Source organism: Pseudophryne corroboree, chromosome 3 (assembly GCF_028390025.1).
Source record: "Pseudophryne corroboree isolate aPseCor3 chromosome 3, aPseCor3.hap2, whole genome shotgun sequence".
NCBI lineage: Eukaryota > Metazoa > Chordata > Amphibia > Anura > Myobatrachidae > Pseudophryne > Pseudophryne corroboree.
Genome location: NC_086446.1, coordinates 47,221,200 through 47,243,391, shown reverse-complemented (window position 1 = coordinate 47,243,391; position 22,192 = coordinate 47,221,200). Strand labels below are relative to the sequence as shown.

The 22,192-nt window shown below is 48.9% G+C and overlaps 1 protein-coding gene across 3 annotated transcripts in view; it reads right to left on the bottom strand.

Moving 5' to 3' along the window:
- The window catches only part of LOC135054686 (zinc finger protein OZF-like), a 72,339-nt gene extending 52,462 nt beyond the window's left edge, over positions 1-19,877 (bottom strand). The window contains exons 1-3 of one of the 3 annotated variants that reach the window (XM_063957949.1): positions 19,806-19,877; positions 17,635-17,808; positions 17,092-17,192 (exon numbers count right to left, since the gene is read on the bottom strand). In XM_063957949.1, the coding sequence (XP_063814019.1) occupies positions 17,092-17,122 (31 nt within the window). In that variant the 5' untranslated portion in view covers positions 17,123-17,192; positions 17,635-17,808; positions 19,806-19,877. The remainder of the gene's footprint in view (positions 1-17,091; positions 17,193-17,634; positions 17,809-19,805) is intronic. The other 2 variants (XM_063957948.1, XM_063957950.1) reach the window with 2 other exon arrangements.
- Between the last annotated feature and the right edge of the window lie 2,315 nt (positions 19,878-22,192).

Genomic DNA, 22,192 nt, shown 5'->3' with positions numbered 1-22,192 from the left:
CAGTCAGATACGATAAGTGGTGTAGGTAGTGGAAACCGAAAACTACGTCCACTTCTGCGAACCTAACAAGGCTGCAGAACACTTACCTTTTCACCTTCCACTGTCTTCACAGAAAAGGAAAAAAGAACGGTATCGAACCGGTGAAAACGACTGCATCCCACAAAAGAATGCGTCGCCAACCGTTGTAAAGGAGGCTAATTCACTAATTTAGACTTACCAGCGGATACCGCCGAGATTGACTGAAGAGAGGCCACACCAGCAGCTATATATCTCTCACCAGCATCTCCCGGAGACCTCTTCCGCATTTTTCCAGTCACACCACCTGCTGTCACTTGACAGCCTGCTGTAATGTTATAAGGAAAAAATAAACATAGGCAAGCCTACGCCCCCTGAGTAGGATCAGTCCAGTGGCTGCTGACCCAACTATCGCACTCCCCCAAGTGCGTACATTACATCTAATGTCAAAACATAGAAATAAACTTTCACTTAGCTGCCTGTGTATGATCCTTTGCGAACGACCCTGCGTCGATCAGGAGTTGACTGCCACACTTTTCTCTCCGCGTTGTGAAGAGATTAATATTCGGACTCCTTGAGAGGATCGAAACCAACTCGTCCTGGACAAACTATAACTTAATCAACAGAGCGGTCAGTACATGAGAATACCATTATCTCAGCATTCATGGATATACATAATGTAATACACAATACAACACCCGTATCGTAATGATACATATATAAAGTTATATCTACACATATATACGTATAGACGTAACCTATACGCAAGTGGATTACCCAGACCCGTCAGGTCCCTAGTGACAGTAGTGTGTTGTGAAAGTGTATGACCATGTACTGACGTGCCCCCGATGTGAAACTACCAGGAACTTTACGGTCGACAGAAACGGAGTAAATGTCGACAGCACGGCCTAGTAAACGGGCCAAAATAATAATATTCTGGGCCCCCTAAGGGGTCTGAGGAAAGCATACCTCTACAAATGTAATAAGACTCCCGCTACATATTATATATATATATCTATATATATATACAAATCAATATAGGTACAAGGCATTTACAGTCTGTAAAAGTCTTCCCCAGGCATTACCATTGACGCCGACAGGACATCGTCCGACTGTCGCCTCTAACGTGCTTACTTATTTTTAAGTACACAAAAGCCACCTGCTTAAACTTAAGTGTTTAAACCAAATACTGGCCAGTGTCGGCGAAAACGCCAGTCATCCCCACAGGAGCTGTCGACCAAATCCTCACATCTGTCGACATAAGTATTGTGAAAAAAGGAAAACAATGACTTCGTGTTAACACCACCAGTAGTATGCGCCCATTAAATAACATAATGCTACATTATCCTATAGCATTAAGAACAATAAGTCCCCCAAAATTTAGAAATGCTGCCCAGGACGCTCCCCCCCCAGCGCCCTGCACCCATGGGGCCTGCTGAACAACTAGCGCACAGTGCGCTGCAACCACCGGTGGGGTCCGATACACGGAGCCCCGGAGCCGCCCGCTACCGCTTACCTGCACCGCACTCCCTTCCATCTCGGCTCCTTCGGAGACCGGCGTGGGAGCATGCTGGCGGGGTCCGGGGCGAAGCGCCTCGGCCCCGTCGGGCGCGCTAGGCGGGAAGCTTAGTGGCGGCTAGGTAACGGCGCGTAATGCGCCACACTGAGCTGCCGGGAGGGGGGAGAGGGGGGGGTGGTGGGAACGAGCGCCAAAGCCCTGGCCCCAGAATAATGTTAATAAACATAAATAAAAATATATCCCCCATGAATAAGCCTGGGAAGCTGGTTGTGCGGGGAAGGGGGGGGGGGGTAGGTAGGGTATACGCTGACGGGGGTAGGACTACAGTGCCCAGGCACTAATCCACTTTTGTGTCAGCCCCGTTATTGGAAAACCCAGTAACTGCTGCCCAGGGCGCTCCCCCCCAGCGCCCTGCACCCTGTGAGTACGTTGGTGTGTGGGAGCACGGAGCGCAGCACTACCACTGTACCTCCGTTACTGAAGTCTTCTGCCGTCACTGAAGTCTTCTGTTCTTCTCATACTCACCCGACTTCTGTCTTCTGGCTTCTGTGAGGGGGTGACGGCGTGGCTCCGGGAACAAGCAGCTAGGCGCACCAAGTGATCGAACCCTCTGCAGCTAATGGTGTGCAGTAGCCGAGAAGCAGAGCCTTGAAACTCACAGAAGTAGGTCCTGCTTCTCCCCCCTCACTCCCACGCTGCAGGGAGCCTGTAGCCAGCAGGTCTCCATGAAAATAAAAAACCTAACAAAGTCTTTTAGAGAAACTCCAGAGAGCTCCCCTAGTGTGTGTCCATTCACTTCTGGGCACAAAATCTAACTGAGGTCTGGAGGAGGGGCACAGAGGGAGGAGCCAGTTCACACCCAGTCTTAAGTCTTTATAGTGTGCCCAAGCTCCTGCGGATCCGTCTATACCCCATGGTCCTTTTGGAGTCCCCAGCATCCTCTAGGACGTAGGAGAAAAGAAGAAGTTTTAATGAGTCAGATACAGTCTACCTTCCTCAGAGATATCCGCATGCAGCTCTTCCTAAAGTGCCTGTACCCAGGCTTCTATAGCCTTAGCAGCCCAGGAAGCAGCTATACTGGACCTATGTATGGCCCCTGTAAAGGAATAAATAGATTTCAGGCAACCCTCAATACGTTTATCTGTTGGTTCCCTCAGGGATGTAACAGTGGTAACAGGCAGGGTGGCTGACACCACCAGACGGGTGACATTAGAGTACACCAAAGGTGTATTTTCCCATTTGCTACATATATCTGCTGGCAGAGGATAACGAGCTAAAGCCCATTTAGATACAGGGAACTTCTTACCGGGAGTGTTCCAGGGTTCCAGTCTAATGTCCAATAAATGATCAGAATGCTGCAATTCAGTTTTAAATACCTTCTGCTTCTTACACATATCAGTTTTCTTATCCACTGTTGTGGGTTCCTCCTTGTCTGCGAGTTGAAGAATATAGCATCCACAAGGGCAGAGACATCTACTAACAGTGGAGCATTCTCTTCTGCACCACATGAGTCAGATAGAGCCATATACTCCCCCCTCCTCTTCAGATGAGACATGAGAGGATTGTGGATTGCGAGGATGAAGTAGACTGCTTAGAGTGACTAGACACACGTTTATGTCCTGTTGGAGCCTTATGTCTTGTCAGGGACTGATTTAGTTGCTGTAGCTGATTAGACAAATTTTCTGCCCACAGCGGGTCCACAATAGGTACTACATTAGGGGGTAAAGCCACAAGTGGACCCATAGGGGGTGCGAGGCGATCTACCAGAGTACCCAACAGAGTGGAAAAGGCTGCCCATGGAGGCTCCTGCGTGGGGGAAGGAGCCGCAGACTGACTGGGAGATAATAAAAAGCACAGAGACCATCATGTAACATATCTTCCTCAGCTACACCGGCTGAGCACACTCTGCAGGAGAGTAACACAGGAGCTACAGCCTGTTTGTCTCCCTTTTTGTTAGACACATCAGCAACACAAAGTGGATGTACCAGTACAATATATGCAAAGTAATTAGTGTAGGGTATTATGTGACTGAAACACAGATATAATATTCATATATAGATATAATCTGTGAAATATAACCCAAACAGCACTGAAGCCCAGGGTATGAAATAACAGTGATAGATATCTGAGATACACTGAAAGTGAAACCAGACAGCAGAAAAATGCACAGTCACACACAAGGCAGGATATTATACAATAATGCTGCAATGGATACTTATATCAACTACTCAGACATTATAAGGCATGTAGGGTAATGCAGAAACTTGTACAATATAACTGCAGATAACACTTATATCAACTACACAGCCTCATGAGGCAGGTAGAATAATTAAGCGATATAAAAACCTGGCCTGTTCAGGCATTTTTACAAAAAGACATAGCATAGCAATCCAGGAGACCTGCTTGCCGCCTTGCTGTAAAATGGCTGCCCAGTCTCTGTGAGAGAAGAGAGAGAGTGAGACAGCTAAAGGGCAGGAAATCTGCAGTAGATGGCGCCCAGAGGCGGGGGAGGGGCTACAGGTCAAAGCTCCCCCTCCCCCTATGTTGGTTTTCAACCCCAGGTACTGTAGGCCTTATTAAAGTGGTGTTAGAACACTGGACCTGTGCCCAGTTGCCCTGGTGGTCTAGTGCGGTCCCTGCTCGCAGCAATGTCCAGCGGACCGCGATTTAGCAGCAGGTCCTGCAAGGAGAACCCTCTTACATGCCTCCCTTGTGTCGGCCATGCAGTCCTAGGTCTATAAATGTAGCGGTGCCAGAGATGCGGATGCCCCACCGCAAGTACCCATTTCAGAAGTTGTCCCCAGCAGGAATAAGATGAAAAATTATAAAGCTTTTAGGGCTGCAATAGCAGCCCTCTGTTCAGTGCTCCTGCTTTACTGCAGGCACCAACTTAAAACTAAGGCCCTCATTCCGAGTTGTTCGCTCGTTCTTTTTCTTCGCATCGGTGCGATAAGTCGCAAACTGCGCATGCGCAATGTTTGCAGTGCGTCTGCGCCAAGTAAATTAGCACAAAAGTTTGGTATTTTATTCACAGCGTAACGAAGAATTTTCATTGTTCTGGTGATCGGAGTGTGATTGACAGTAAGTGGGTGTTTCTGGGCGGAAACTGACCGTTTTATGAGTGTGTGTGAAAAAAAATAAGAATTTACTCACCGGTAATTTCACGTAATTTCCTAAATAAGCCAATAAATCACGTAATTTCCTAAATAAGCCATCCATTTCGGTGTCGACTCCCTAGAGAGTGACATCACCATTACAGGCAATTGCTCCGCCTCCTCACCAACATCGTCCTCCTACCTGTCGACACACACGTACCGACACACAGCACACACACAGGGAATGCTCTGATAGAGGACAGGACCCACTAGCCCTTTGGAGAGACAGAGGGAGAGTTTGCCAGCACACACCAAAAACGCTATAATTATATAGGGACAACCTTATATAAGTGTTTTCCCTTATAGCATCTTAATATATATATAAGCATATCGCCAAATTAGTGCCCCCCCTCTCTGTTTTAACCCTGTTTCTGTAGTGCAGTGCAGGGGAGAGCCTGGGAGCCTTCCCTCCAGCCTTTCTGTGAGGGAAAATGGCGCTGTGTGCTGAGGAGATAGGCCCCGCCCCTTTTTCGGCGGCCTCGTCTCCCGCTCTTAACGGATTCTGGCAGGGGTTAAATATCTCCATATAGCCTCCGGAGGCTATATGTGAGGTATTTTTAGCCAAAATAGGTATTCATTTGCCTCCCAGCGCGCCCCCCTCCCAGCGCCCTGCACCCTCAGTGACTGCCGTGTGAAGTGTGCTGAGAGGAAAATGGCGCACAGCTGCAGTGCTGTGCGCTACCTTTAGAAGACTGAGGAGTCTTCTGCCGCCGATTCTGGACCTCTTCTTACTTCAGCATCTGCAAGGGGGCCGGCGGCAAGGCTCCGGTGACCATCCAGGCTGTACCTGTGATCGTCCCTCTGGAGCTGATGTCCAGTAGCCAAGAAGCCAATCCATCCTGCACGCAGGTGAGTTCACTTCTTCTCCCCTAAGTCCCTCGTTGCAGTGATCCTGTTGCCAGCAGGACTCACTGTAAAATAAAAAACCTAAGCTAAACTTTCCTAAGCAGCTCTTTAGGAGAGCCACCTAGATTGCACCCTTCTCGGCCGGGCACAAAATCTAACTGGCTTGGAGGAGGGTCATAGGGGGAGGAGCCAGTGCACACCACCTGATCCTAAAGCTTTACTTTTTGTGCCCTGTCTCCTGCGGAGCCGCTATTCCCCATGGTCCTTTCAGGAACCCCAGCATCCACTAGGACGATAGAGAAATTCTATTTCTCGTAGTCCGTAGTGGATGCTGGGTACTCCGTAAGGACCATGGGGTATAGACGGGCTCCGCAGGAGACTGGGCACTCTAAAAGAAAGGTACTATATCTGGTGTGCACTGGCTCCTCCCTCTATGCCCCTCCTCCAGACCTCAGTTAGGGAAACTGTGTCCGGAAGAGCTGACATTACTAGGAAAGGATTTGGAATTCAGGGTAAGACTCCTACTAGCCACACCAATCACACCGTACAACTTGTGATAACTATACCCAGTTAACAGTATGAACAATAACTGAGCCTCATTCAAAGATGGCTCATAACAATAACCCTTTAGTTAAGCAATAACTATATACATGTATTGCAGAGAGTCCGCACTTCGGACGGGCTCCCAGCATCCACTACGGACTACGAGAAATAGAATTAACCGGTGAGTAAATTCTTATTTTCTCTGACGTCCTAGTGGATGCTGGGTACTCCGTAAGGACCATGGGGGATTATACCAAAGCTCCCAAACGGGCGGGAAAGTGCGGATGACTCTGCAGCACCGAATGAGCAAACTCAAGGTCCTCCTCAGCCAGGGTATCAAACTTGTAGAATTTTGCAAAAAAGTGTTTGAACCCGACCAAGTAGCAGCTCGGCAAAGTTGTAAAGCTGAGACTCCTCGGGCAGCCGCCCAAGAAGAGCCCCCTTCCTCGTGGAATGGGCTTTCACTGATTTAGGATGCGGCAGTCCAGCCTCAGAATGTGCAAGTTGAATCGTGCTACAGATCCAACGAGCAACAGTCTGCTTTGAAGCAGGAGCACCCAGTTTGTTGGGTGCATACAGGATAAATAGCGAGTCCTCAATTCTGCCCTGTCCATATGGAAAATCAGATATGGGCTTTTACACGACAAAGCCGCCAATTCTGACACCCGCCTGGCCGAAGCCAAGGCCAACAGCGTGACCACCTTCCACGTGAAATATTTTAACTCCACGGTCTTAAGTGGCTCAAACCAATGTGATTTTAGGAAATCCAACACAACGTTGAGATCCCAAGTTGCCACTGGTGGCACAAAAGGGGGCTGAATACGCAGCACTCCCTTAACAAACGTCTGAACTTAAGGCAGTGAAGCCAGTTCTCTTTGAGAGAAAATAGACAAGGCCGAATTCTGGACTTTTATGGATCCCAATTTTAGGCCCATAGTCACTCCTGACTGTAGGAAGTGCAGAAAACGACACAGCTGAAATTCCTCTGTTGGGGCCTTTCTGGCCTCACACCAAGCAACATATTTTCGCCATATGCGGTGATAATGTTTTGCTGTCACGTCTTTCCTAGCTTCTATCAGCGTAGGAATGACTTCATCTGGAATGCCTTTTTCCATTAGGATCTGGCGTTCAACCGCCATGCCGTCAAACGCAGCCGCGGTAAGTCTTGGAACAGACAGGGCCCCTGCAGCAGCAGGTCCTGTCGGAGCGGCAGAGGCCATGGGTCCTCTGAGATCATTTCTTGTAGTTCTGGGTACCAAGTTCTTCTTGGCCAATCCGGAGCAAAGAATATTGTTCTCCCTCCTCCTTTTATTACAATTCTCAGCCCTTGGGTATGAGAGGAAGAGGAGGGAATACCTAAACCGACTGGAACACCCACGGTGTTACTAGTGCGACCACAGCTATCGCCTGAGGGTCCCTTGACCTGGCGTAAAACCTTTTTTAGCTTTTTATTGAGGTGAGACGCCATCAAGTCCAGCTGAGGCAGTTCCCATCAATTTGCAAACTGCGTGAAGACTTCCTGATGAAGTCCCCACTCTCCCGGGTGGAGGTCGCTCCCGGAATGAACACTGCTGACAGTGCTCTTATTTGATTCTCCGCCCAGCGAAGAATTCTGGTGGCTTCTACCCTCGCCACCCTGCTCCTTGTGCCGCCTTGGCGGTTTACATGAGCCCCTCCGGTCTGACTGGATCAGAACCGGTTGGTCGCGAAGTAGGATCTCCGCTTGACTTAGGGCGTTGTATATGGCCCAATAGTTCCAGGATATTGATGTGAAGGCAAGTCTGTTAACTTGACCACAAACCTTGGAAATTTCTTCCCTGTGTAACTGCCCCCCACCCTCGGAGGCTTGCATCCGTGGTAACCAGGACCCAGTCCTGAATGCCGAATCTGCGGCCCTTGAGAAGGTGAGCACTCCGCAGCCACCACAGGAGAGACACCCTGGCCCTAGGGGATAGGGTGATTAACCGATGCATCTGAAGATGTGATCTGGACCACTTGTCTAGTAAGTCCCATTGGAAGGTCCTCGCATGGAACCTGCCGAAAGGGATGGCCTCGTATGATGCCACCATCCTTCCCAGTACTCGAGTGCAGTGATGCACTGACACCTGTTTTGGTTTTCAATAGATTCCTGACCAGTGTCATGAGCTCCTGAGCTCTCTCTATCGGGAGATAAACCCTTTTCTGGTCTGTGTCTAGGATCATGCCTAGGCGAGGCAGATGAGCTGTAGGAACCAACTGCGACTTCGAAATATATAGAATCGAGTCGTGTTGCCGTTTCACTTCCAGAGAAAGTGATACGCTGTCCAGCAACTGCTCTCTTGATTTCGTTTTTATGAGGAGATCATCCAAGTATGTGATAATAGTGACACTTTGCTTCCGCAGGAGCACAATCATATCCGTCAATACCTTGGTGAAATTGGTAATGACAATCCCTTACCGCAATTCTGAGGTACGCCTGATGAGGTGGATAAATGGGGACCTGAAGGTATGCATCCCTTATGTCCCGATTCACGATAAAGTCTCCCCCTTTTCTGGCTTGCAATGACCGCTCTTAGCGATTCCATCTTGAACTTGAACCTTTTCAGGTATATTTTCAGGGATTTTAATTAAATATAGGTCTAACCGAACCGTCTGGTTTCGGGATTACAACATGGTCGAATAATAACACCCTCTTTTTTAAGGAGGGGACCCTTGACCACCACCTGTTGAAGATACAATTTGTGAATTGCAGTTAACACTGGCTCCCTCTCTTGGGGTGAAGTCCACCGGGCCATCGGTGAGGATGCATCTTCTCACAGTCCAACCTGTAATCCTGTGACACAATTTCTATTGCCCAGTGATCTAACAGGGAGTGAACCCACTTGTGGCTGAACTTACGAAGGCGTGTCCCCACCGAGCCTAGCTCCGCCTATGGAGCCCCAGCGACATGCGGTGGATTTTTGTAGAGGCCGCGGAGGACTTCTGTTCCTGGGGACTAGCTGTGTTGTACAGCTTCTTTTCCTCTGCCCCCGGCTCTGACAAGAAAGAATGCACCTCAGACTTTCTTGTTTCTTTATTCGAAAGCTGCATTTAATAATGTCGTGCTTTCCTAGGCTGTGCAGGAATATAGGGCAAACTAGCAGAATTACCCACTATAGCTGTGGAGACCAGGCCCGAGAACCTTTCTCCACTCAATCCTCAGCCTTCCATGTGCCTCTTAAGTCGGCATCATCTGTCCAATGTATATTCTACAGGACACGTCAAGCAGAAATCGACATAGCTTTGACTCTAGGACCCAGTATACTCATGTCCCTTTGGGCATGCTTTATAATTATATATCTATCACTTAAGACAGCATCTTAATATATTTATATGCATACTAGGGTCTCAATCTCTGCTGATAAGGTACCTGTCCACGCTGCCACAGCGCTATAAACCCTTGCCGACACAATCGCCGGTCTGGGTAGTCTAATATAATGTGCACACTATCTGCAGGATCCCTGAGAATAGCTAGTGCAAACAGGACACCCAAGGGGAAGATTCTCAACACATCCTGGCCCTAGTGGGAAAAGGATACAACCTGAGAATTCTCTTGTGGGAAGCTGCCGTCTCTTGTCTGGAGATTCCCGCTCTTTTTCCTCATGAGAGGAGGGAAATTTACCTCAGCATTCTTCCCCTTAACATGTGTACTCTCGTGTCAGGGACAGATGAGTCATCAGTGATATGCAAATCATCTTTTATTCCAATAATCATATATTGAATATTTTTTTAGCCCTCTTGGCTGTAACTTTGCATTATCATAGTCGACAGTGGAGTTAAACTCCGTGTAGATACCAGTGTTTGTCAATTTGGATAGTGAGCATAGAGAGACTCTGAAGGTCTCTGTGACATAGGGACAGACCAGGGTAGATTTCCTTTCTGTTCCCTAACCTTTTGTGCAATAAGTTTACCTCAGCACTTACACATATCCAAACAGGTGTCGGCGTTGTCAACGGAGACACCCTCCCACACACATATCCGCTCTATCACCTCCTTAGAGGAGCCTTTTCCCTCAGACATGTCGACACACTATTTGAAGACAGTTCCCCCACAAGACCCTTTGGAGAGACAGAGAGAGAGTATGCCAGAACACACCCCAGCGCTATATAACCCAGGGATTACACAAATTTATGTGCCCCCCATCTCTTTCCACCTTTTGTGTACCAGGATACTGCAGGGGAGAGCCTGGGGAGCTTCCTTCCAGTGGAGCTGTGAAGAAAAAATGGCGCCGGTGTGCTGAGGAAGAAGGCCCGGCCCCCTCAGCGGCGGGCTTCTGTCCTTTTATGTAGTTTAATGGCGGAGGTTTTTACACATATACAGTGCTAGACTGTATTATGTGTGTTTTTATTGCCAAAAGGTAATCTAATTGCTGCCCAGGCCCCCCCCCCCCCCCCCTGCGCCCTGAACCCACCAGTGACCGGAGCGTGTGGTGTGCTGTGGGAGCAATGGCGCACAGCTGCAGTGCTGTGCGCTACCTTAATGAAGACCGGAGTCTTCAGCCGCCAATTTTCTCCTGGTTCTTCAGTCTTCTGGCTCTGCAAGGGGGACGGCGGCGCGGCTCTGGGACCGGACGACCGAGGCTGGGCCTGTGTTCGATCCCTCTGGAGCTAATGGTGTCCAGTAGCCTTAGAAGCCCAAGCTAGCTGCAAGCAGGTAGGTTCGCTTCTCTCCCCTCAGTCCCACGAAGCAGTGAGTCTGTTGCCAGCAGATCTCACTGAAAATAAAAAACCTAACAAATACTTTCTTTCTAGGAAGCTCAGGAGAGCCCCTAGAGTGCATCCAGCTCTGGCCGGGCACAGATACTAACTGAGGTCTGGAGGAGGGGCATAGAGGGAGGAGCCAGTGCACACCAGATAGTACCTAATCTTTCTTTTAGAGTGCCCAGTCTCCTGCGGAGCCCGTCTATACCCCATGGTCCTTACGGAGTACCCAGCATCTACTAGGACGTCAGAGAAACGCTGGCGTTTCTGGAAAAAACACGGGAGTGGCTGGAGAAATGGGGGAGTGGCTGGGCGAACGTTGGGTGTGTTTGTGACTTCAAACAAGGAACGAAACTGACTGAACTGATCGCAGTGGCAGAGTAAGTCTCAAGCTACTTGGAAACTGCAAAAAAAATTCTATTCGCAATTCTGCTAATCTTTCGTTCGCAATTCTGCAAAGCTAAGATTCACTCCCAGTAGGCGGCGGCTTAGCGTGTGCAATGCTGCTAAAAGCAGCTAGCGAGCGAACAACTCAGAATGAGGGCCTAAGTTGCCTGTGCCTGGAGACAGGGTTATAGAGGAGGGAAGCCATGCATCTTGGGACAGCTGAAACCTTTAACTGTTAGGTGCCCGGATTCCTGATCCACCAGTTCACCCCAATGTTTCCCTGTGGAAACCTTATGTACCCTGCAGCAGAAAATAAGAATTTACTTACCGATAATTCTATTTCTCGGAGTCCGTAGTGGATGCTGGGGTTCCTGAAAGGACCATGGGGAATAGCGGCTCCGCAGGAGACAGGGCACAAAAAGTAAAGCTTTCCGATCAGGTGGTGTGCACTGGCTCCTCCCCCTATGACCCTCCTCCAGACTCCAGTTAGGTACTGTGCCCGGACGAGCGTACACAATAAGGGAGGAATTTTGAATCCCGGGTAAGACTCATACCAGCCACACCAATCACACTGTACAACCTGTGATCTGAACCCAGTTAACAGTATGATAACAGCGGAGCCTCTGAAAAGATGGCTCACAACAACAATAACCCGATTTAGTTAGCAATAACTATGTACAAGTATTGCAGATAATCCGCACTTGGGATGGGCGCCCAGCATCCACTACGGACTCCGAGAAATAGAATTATCGGTAAGTAAATTCTTATTTTCTCTATCGTCCTTGTGGATGCTGGGGTTCCTGAAAGGACCATGGGGATTATACCAAAGCTCCCAAACGGGCGGGAGAGTGCGGATGACTCTGCAGCACCGAATGAGAGAACTCCAGGTCCTCTTTTGCCAGGGTATCAAATTTGTAGAATTTTACAAACGTGTTCTCCCCCGACCACGTAGCTGCTCGGCAAAGTTGTAATGCCGAGACCCCTCGGGCAGCCGCCCAAGATGAGCCCACCTTCCTTGTGGAATGGGCCTTAACAGATTTAGACTGTGGCAGGCCTGCCACAGAATGTGCAAGTTGAATTGTGCTACCAATCCCACGAGCAATCGACTGCTTAGAAGCAGAAGCACCCAGCATTGTTGGGTGCATACAGGATAAACAGCAAGTCAGATTTCCTGACTCCAGCCAACCTGGAAACTATATTTTCAGGGCCCTGATAACATCCAGCAACTTGGAGTCCTCCAAGTCCCTAGTAGCCGCAGGTACCACAATAAGCTGGTTCAGGTGAAACGCTGACACCACCTTAAGGAGAAACTGGGGACGAGTCCGCAGCTTTGCTTTGTCCGAATGGACAATCAGATATGGCTTTGTGAGATAAAGCCGCCAATTCTGACACTCGCCTGGCCGAGGCCAGGACCAACAGCATGGTCATTTTCCATGTGAGATATATCAAATCCACAGATTTGAGTTGTTTAAACCAATGTGATTTTTTAGGAATCCCAAAACTACGTTGAGATCGCCCAGTGCCACTGGAGACATCAAAGGGGCTGTATATGCAGTACTCCCTTAACAACTTCTGGACTTCAGGAACTGAAGCCAATTTCTTTCTGGAAGAAAATCAACAGGCCAAAATTTGAACCTTAATGGACCCAATTTGAGACCCATAGACACTCCTGTTTGCAGGAAATGTAGAAATTAACCTAGTTGAAATTCTTCCGTGGAGCCTTCCTGGACTCACACCCTGGCACATATTTTCACCTAAGTGGTGATAATGTTGTGCGGTCACCTCCTTCCTGGCTCTGACCAGGGTAGGGATGACCTCTTCCGGAATGCCTCTTTCCCTTAGGATCCGGCGTTCACCCGCCTTGGCGTCAACGCAGTTGCGGTAAGTCCCGGAAAAGACACGGTTCTTGCCGAATCAAGACCCTTCTTGGTATCTCTTGAAGTTCCGGGAACCAAGTCCTTCTTGGCCAAACCGGAGCCACGAGTATAGTTCTTACTCCTCTCCTTCCTATCATTTTCAATACATTGGGTATGAAAAGCAGAGGATGGAACACATACACCGACTGGTACACCGACGGTGTTACCAGAGCGTCCCAGCTATTGCCTGAGTGTCTCTTGACCTGGCGCTTCAGGTGGGACGCCATCATAACCACCTTTGGTCTTTCCCAACGGTTTACAATCATGTGGAAACTTCCAGATTAAGTTTCCACTTTTCCGGGTGGAATTCATTTATGCTGAGGAAATCTTCCCAGTTGCCCACTCCCGGAATGAACACTGCTGACAGTGTTATCACATGATTTTCCGCCCAGCGAAGAATCTGTCATTGCCCTCCTGCTTCTTGTGTCGCCCCGTCTGATAACGTGGGCGACCGCCATGATGATGTCCTACTGGATCAGCACCGGTTGACTTTGAAGCAGGAGTCTTCCTAGGCTCAGAGCATTGTAAATTGCCCTTAGCTCCAGTATATTCATGTGGAGAGAAGTCTCCAGACTTGACCACACTTCCTTGGAAATTTTTTCCCTGTGTGACTACTCCCCAGCCTCTCAGGCTGGTATCCGTGGTCCCCAGAACACAGTCCTGAATGCTGAGTGTGCTGCCCTCTAAAAGATGAGCACTCTGCAGCCCCCACAGAAGAGACACCCTTGTCCTTGGAGACAGGATTATCCGCTGATGCATCTGAAAATGCGATCCGGACCATTCGTCCAGCAAATCCCCTGAGATCTGCCGAATGGAATCGCTTCGTAAGAAGCCACCATTTTTCCCAGGACTCCTGTGCATTGATGCACTGATACTTGGCCTGGTTTTAGGAGGTTTCTGACTAGGTCGAATAACTCCTTGGCTTTTTCCTCCCGGAGGAACACCTTTTTCTGGACTATGCCCAGAATCATTCCTAGGAACAGCAGACGTATCGTCGGAAAACAGCTGCGATTCTTGGAATATTTAGAATCCAGTCGTGCTGTCGTAGAACTACTTTAGATAGTGCTCTTCCGACCTCCAACTGTTCTCTGGAACTTGCCCTTTTCAGGATATCGTCCAAGTAAGGAATAATTTAGATGCCTTTTTTCTTTGAAGAAACATCTTTTCGGCCATTACCTTGGTAAAAGGCCCGGGGTGCCGTGGATAATTCAAACGGCATCGTCTGAAACTGATATTGACAGTTCTGTACCACGAACCAGAGGTACCCTTGTTGAGAAGGGCAAATTTGGACATGGAGGTAATCCTTGATGTCCAGGGACACCATATAGTCCCCTTTTTTCCGGTTCGCTATCACTGCTCTGAGTGACTCCATCTCGATTTGAACCTTTTATGTAAGTGTTCAAAGATTTCAGTTTAGACTATGTCTCACCAAGCCGTCTGGCGTCAGTACCACAATATAGTGTGGAAAAATAATACCCTTTTCCTTGTTGTAGGAGGGGTACTTTGATTATCACCTGCTGGATATACAGCTTGTGAATTGTTTCCAATGCTGCCTCCCTGTCGGAGGGAGCCGTTGGTAAAGCAGACTTCAGAAACCTGCGAGGAGAAGATGTCTCGACTCTCCAATCTGTACCCCTGGGATAATACTTGTACTATCTAGGGGTCAACCTGCGAGTGATCCCACTGCGCGCTGAGACTCTTGAGACTACCCCCCCACCTTGAGTCCGCTTGCATGGCCCCAGCGTCATGCTGAGGACTTGGCAGACGCGGTGGAGGGCTTCTTTTCCTGGGAAGGGGCTGCCTGCTGCAGTCTACTTCCCTTACCTCTATGTCTGGGCAGATATGACTGGCCTTTTGCCTGCATGCCCTCATGGGAAAGGAAGGATTGAGGCTGAAAAGACGGTGTCTTTTTCAGCTGAGATGTAACTTGGGGTAAAAAGGTTGGATTTCCCAGCTGTTGCCGTGGTCCCCAGGTCCGATGGACCGACCCCAACTAACTCCTTCCCTTTATACGGCAATACTTCCATGTGCCGTATGGGATCTGTATCACCTGACCACTGTCGTGTCCATGACATCTTCTAGGTGATATGGACAACGTACTTATCTTGATGCCAGAGAGCAAATATCCCTCTGTGCATCTCACGTACATATATATAGAATGCATCCTATTAAATGCCCTATATGAATAAAATATTTTCAGTCAGGGAATCCGACCAAGCCAACCCAGCACTGCATCTCCAGGCTGATGGCGATCGCTGGTCGCAGTATAACCACCGTATGTGTGTATATACTTTTTAGGATATCTTTCCAGCTTCCTATCAGCTGGCTCCTTGAGGGCGGCCGTATCTGGAGACGGTAACGCCACTTGATAAGCGTGTGAGCGCCTTATCACCCTAAGGGGTGTTTCCCAACGCGCCCTAATTTCTGGCGGGAAAGGGTATAACGCCAATATTTGCTATCGGGGTAACCCCACGCATCATCACACACTTCATTTTATTTTATCTGATTCAGGAAAAACTACAGGTAGTTTTTTCACTCCCACATAATACCCTTTTTTGTGGTACTTGTAGTATCAGAAATATGCAACACCTCCTTCATTGCCCTTAACGTGTGGCCCTAATGAGAAATACGTTTGTTTATTCACCGTCGACACTGGATTCAGTGTCCGTGTCTGTGTCTGTGTCGACCGACTGAGGTAAATGGGCGTTTTTAACGCCCCTGACGGTGTTTCTGAGACGCCTGGACCGGTACTAATAGTTTGTCGGCCGTCTCACGTCGTCAACCGACCTTGCAGCGTGTTGACATTCTCACGTAATTCCCTAAATAAGCCATCCATTCCGGTGTCGACTCCCTAGAGAGTGACATCACCATTACAGGCAATTTCTCCGCCTCCTCACCAACATCGTCCTCAACATGTCGACACACACGTACCGACACACAGCACACACACCGGGAATGCTCTGACAGAGGACAGGACCCACACTAGCCCTTTGGGGAGACAGAGGGAGAGTTTGCCAGCACACACCAAAACGCTATAATTATATAGGGACAACCTTATATAAGTGTTTTCCCTTATAGCATCTTTATATATCTCAATATCGCCAAAATCAGTGCCCCCCCTCTCTGTTTTAACCCTGTTTCTGTAGTGCAGTGCAGGGGAGAGCCTGGGAGCCTTCTCTCCAGGCTTTCTGTGAGAGAAAATGGCGCTGTGTGCTGAGGAGATAGGCCCCGCCCCTTTTTCGGCGGGCTCGTCTCCCGCTATTTAGTGAATCTTGGCAGGGGTTAAATATCTCCATATAGCCTCTGGGGGCTATATGTGAGGTATTTTTCGCCAAAAAAGGTTTTCATTTGCCTCCCAGGGCGCCCCCCTCCCAGCGCCCTGCACCCTCAGTGACTGCCGTGTGAAGTGTGCTGAGAGGAAAATGGCGCACAGCTGCAGTGCTGTGCGCTACCTTTAGAAGACTGCAGGAGTCTTCAGCCGCCGATTCTGGACCTCTTCTTACTTCAGCATCTGCAAGGGGGCCGGCGGCGCGGCTCCGGTGACCATCCAGGCTGTACCTGTGATCGTCCCTCTGGAGCTGATGTCCAGTAGCCAAGAAGCCAATCCATCCTGCACGCAGGTGAGTTCACTCCTTCTCCCCTAAGTCCCTCGTTGCAGTGATCCTGTTGCCAGCAGGACTCACTGTAAAATAAAAAACCTAAGCTAAACTTTCTCTAAGCAGCTCTTTAGGAGAGCCACCTAGATTGCACCCTTCTCGGCCGGGCACAAAAATCTAACTGGAGTCTGGAGGAGGGTCATAGGGGGAGGAGCCAGTGCACACCACCTGATCGGAAAGCTTTACTTTTTGTGCCCTGTCTCCTGCGGAGCCGCTATTCCCCATGGTCCTTTCAGGAACCCCAGCATCCACAAGGACGATAGAGAAATTAGGGTGTGCATCCCATATCACCCCCCCTCCCCTCTTCCTTAGGACTGTGATTACGCCTCCTCTTACCCAGTGACGTGGGGACACGGCCATTCTCCATTATCGCCTTCTGTTCCCGGCCTCTGTGTGCGTCTGAGTTACTGGTTCTAATCCTTTCTGCTGTCCGGCACCTGAGGAATATATCAGATGTGTAGGTCAGGAGAGGATACGTGACTGCAATATACAGGATTACTGACATCCAGCTTACACTGTACATGTAATTCCTGCTGCTTATTATAGTAATACCCCTGACGTGGGGCTCTATTACCTGTGTCTGGAGTAGAGGAATAGAGTGACATTGGCTACATGCCCCTGAGTACTCATCATATATTGCTGTATGACTGTGTATTATCACCTGTTATTAGATATAGCCAGATGTGTGCTATTAGGTCCCTGTAAGATAGCGGGTAGGAAAGCGCTGCGGGTCCCTGTATTGCTGCATTGTGTATTGGTTATCGCCTGTCACCCATCACTTAACTTCCACATCTCTGATACTGTCTGTCCCAATCACAACCGCTATTACAGGTTGCGGACTCTAAATAAAGAACTCAGGCACAGGCAATGTATACTTACAGGCACTTACCTCAAGCTGGAACTTCTACTGCCTGGTTGTTTTCTGTGTCACCAGTGCGGTATGTTGTTACCCAGGCACACTGGTGAGCTGCAAATGTGACTGTGATGCTGCTGGGGCTGTGATGTGGTGCAGACACTTCCGTAATCTCCTCTCACTGTACGGTCCCCTCTCCCCTATATAATAATACCACATATCAGTGTGTGCGTGGAGCTGTGTTATTCCCCTCATATATCACTGTGCAGTCCCCTCTCCCCTATATAATAATACCACATACCAGTGTGTGCCGGGAGCCGTGTTATTCCCCCTCATATATCACTGTACGGTCCCCTCTCCCCTATATAATAATACCACATATCAGTGTGTGCCGGGGGCGGTGTTATTCCCCTCATATATCACTGTACGGTCCCCTCTCCCCTATATAATAATAATACCACATATCAGTGTGTGCCGGGAGCTGTGTTATTCCCCCTCATATATCACTGTACGGTCCCCTCTCCCCTATATAATAATACCACATATCAGTGTGTGCCGGGGGCGGTGTTATTCCCCTCATATATCACTGTACAGTCCCCTCTCCCCTATATAATAATACCACATATCAGTGTGTGCTGGGAGCTGTGTTATTCCCTCTCATATATCACTGTACGGTCCCCTCTCCCCTATATAATAATAATACCACATATCAGTGTGTGCCGGGGGCTGTGTTATTCCCCCTCATATATCACTGTACGGTCCCCTCTCCCCTATATAATAATAATACCACATATCAGTGTATGCCGGGAGCTGTGTTATTCCCCTCATATATCACTGTACGGTCCCCTCTCCCCTATATAATAATACCACATATCAGTGTGTGCCGGGGGCTGTGTTATTCCCCCTCATATATCACTGTACAGTCCCCTCTCCCCTATATAATAATAATACCACATATCAGTGTGTGCAGGGAGCTGTGTTATTCCCCCTCATATATCACTGTATGGTCCCCTCTCCCCTATATAATAATAATACCACATATCAGTGTGTGCAGGGAGCTGTGTTATTCCCCCTCATATATCACTGTATGGTCCCCTCTCCCCTATATAATAATACCACATATCAATTTGTGCCGGGAGCTGTGTTATTCCCCTGATATATCACTGTACTGTCCCCTCTCCCCTATATAATAATAATACCACATATCAGTGTGTGCCGGGAGCTGTGTTATTCCCTCTCATATATCACTGTACGGTCCCCTCTCCCCTATATAATAATACCACATATCAGTGTGTGCAGGGAGCTGTGTTATTCACCTCATATATCACTGTACGGTCCCCTCTCCCCTATATAATACCACATATCAGTGTGTGACAGGAGCTGTGTTTTTCCCCTCATATATCACTGTACGGTCCCCTCTCCCCTATATAATAATAATACCACATATCAGTGTGTGCCGGGAGCTGTGTTATTCCCTCTCATATATCACTGTACGGTCCCCTCTCCCCTATATAATAATACCACATATCAGTGTGTGCAGGGAGCTGTGTTATTCACCTCATATATCACTGTACAGTCCCCTCTCCCCTATATAATAATAATACCACATAACAGTGTGTACCGGGAGCTGTGTTATTCCCCTCATATATCACTGTACGGTCCCCTCTCCCCTATATAATAATAATACCACATCAGTGTGTGCAGGGAGCTGTGTTATTCTTCCTCATATATCACTGTACGGTCCCCTCTCCCCTATATAATAATACCACATATCAGTGTGTGCCGGGGGCTGTGTTATTCCCCTCATATATCACTGTACGGTCCCCTCTCCCCTATATAATAATACCACATATCAGTGTGTGCCGGGAGCTGTGTTATTCTTCCTCATATATCACTGTACGGTCCCCTCTCCCCTATATAATAATACCACATATCAGTGTGTGCCGGGAGCTGTGTTATTCCTCCTCATATATCACTGTACGGTCCCCTCTCCCCTATATAATAATACCACATATCAGTGTGTGCCGGGGGCTGTGTTATTCCTCTCATATATCACTGTACGGTCCCCTCTCCCCTATATAATAATACCACATATCAGTGTGTGCCGGGGGCTGTGTTATTCCCTCTCATATATCACTGTACAGTCCCCTCTCCCCTATATAATAAACTTATAATAGTACATAGCTGAACAAGTTACCTCAGGATGGGTGTGGATGAAAGTTCCTATAATGGCGACGAACTCTGTAGCCCCGCCCCTTCAGTACTGTCGTATTAGAATACTTTAATTATTATATTTGTTACTTTAAGACAATAACAAAATGGCCGCAAACTGTTCTGATTGGTCCATCAGGACGTCACTCATCACAATGCAATCATGGAGCGTTCGCTGTAGCCAGTGAGTGGGTGGGCGGGGCCGGACAGACGATTGGCTGATGTGGGGTGAGTGGGAGGGGACAGCTGCGGGGTGGGCGTGTCAGTAAGATAATAGGAGGTAGAGCGGCAGGGACAGTAACCATGGCTACAGAGAGACGCTGAGAAGGCCCCGCCCCTCCCCATAGTAACACTGGCTGTCATGTGACTAATGAGTGATATATAATAATCTCCTGACTGTATTAGTAACAGGTAGTAATGTGCTGCTCTGTCCCCAATATGTCCCCCCGGGCAGTGTCCTGTGTTATTATATATCAGCTATGGCTTATACTCCAGCCTGTGGTGTCACCTTACTGTACCGCAGGGGGAGCAGCCTGTGGTGTCACCTTACTGTACCGCAGGAGGAGCGGCCTGTGGTGTCACCTCACTGTACCGCAGGGGGAGCGGCCTGTGGTGTCACCTCACTGTACCGCAGGTGGAGCAGCCTGTGGTGTCACCTTACTGTACCGCAGGAGGAGCGGCCTGTGGTGTCACCTCACTGTACCGCAGGGGGAGCTGCCCGTGGTGTCACCTTACTCTACCGTAGGGGGAGCGGCCTCTGGCATCGCCTTACTGTACCGCAAGGGGAGCAGCCTGTTGTGTTATAGGCAGAATCCATCCCTCTGCTGTGTGCTGTTCTGTGCTCTCCCCAGATCCTGCCAGGAGTGAGCCGCTCCATGGATCATTAGGCTTACTCTGCAACTTTATACCAATCCTGTTCCCCTACTGTAAGTACATAGCACACTATGGGCTGATTCAGAGATGGAATATAATTGCATCACTCCTTTGTCTTTGGACGTAGTAGTGACGCTAAAATATACTAATGCTGCCGGAGGCATCTGGGGGTAAGAGACGCCTACAGCCGGCATAGCAGATATGAGTGCTGCGTCCGAGGAAGCAACATCGGATCACCATCAAGACCATCGGTCACAGTGTTTGCGGGTATTGAACGTCACAGTAAGCATAAATCTACTCAGATTGGCCGCCTCATCTGTAAATCTGCATTGCAAGAGCCAGCTACTGGCCACGGCACTCCCATAAAATGGGGATACCAGAATCTGTAAGGGGGAACACTGCCCAGCACCCCCCATCCCAGTCCCCAAATGGCTGCAGCCTGTCACTCATGCTGCCGCTTAGGAGGTGCTGCATACAATAACGCAGGAGCTATTCTACACATGCGCAGTCCAACCGCCATCATAGTTGTACGCCAACCATCGTGTATATGTGATCTAACGTGCAACACTGAGGAAATTGTATGCAGTACAGGAATCATACCAGAGATCTCCACCCAGGGCCACCATCAGGGGGGTACAGCTGGCACTCTTGTACCGGGCCCGGGTTCAGAGGTGGCCCTCAGCGCTCAGAAGTCTCTGACTGCATAAAGCATGTGTGCCTGTGAGGAAACAGACAATGCTGTGGGCTCCATGTCACTCTCTCAGACTTAGATGGGAGGAAGTGCATGCCCCTGCTGAGTCTATCTCCAGAGACTGACAGGATTACTGTTATTACTTGGATCTCCGGTATTATAATAATAATAATAATAAGAAGAAGAAGAAGATTTTACTCACTGGTAAATCTATTTCTCGTAGTCCGTAGAGGATGCTGGGGACTCCGTAAGGACCATGGGGAATAGACGGGCTCCGCAGGAGACTGGGCACTCTAAGAAAGATTTAGTACTACTGGTGTGCACTGGCTCCTCCCCCTATGACCCTCCTCCAAGCCTCAGTTAAGGAAACGGTGCCCGGAAGAGCTGACATTACAAGGAAAGGATTTTGGAATCCAGGGTAAGACTCATACCAGCCACATCAATCACACCGTATAACTTGTGATAACATACCCAGTTAACAGTATGAACAAACAACAGAGCATCAATCAATGGATGCCAACATCACATAACCCTTTATTAAGCAATAACTATATACACGTATTGCAGAAAGTCCGCACTTGGGACGGGCACCCAGCATCCACTACGGACTACGAGAAATAGATTTACCGGTGAGTAAAATCTTATTTTCTCTAACGTCCTAGTGGATGCAGGGGACTCCGTTAGGACCATGGGGAATAGACGGGCTCCGCAGGAGACTGGGCACTCTAAGAAAGATTTAGGACTACCTGGTGTGCACTGGCTCCTCCCCCTATGACCCTCCTCCAAGCCTCAGTTTGATTTCTGTGCCC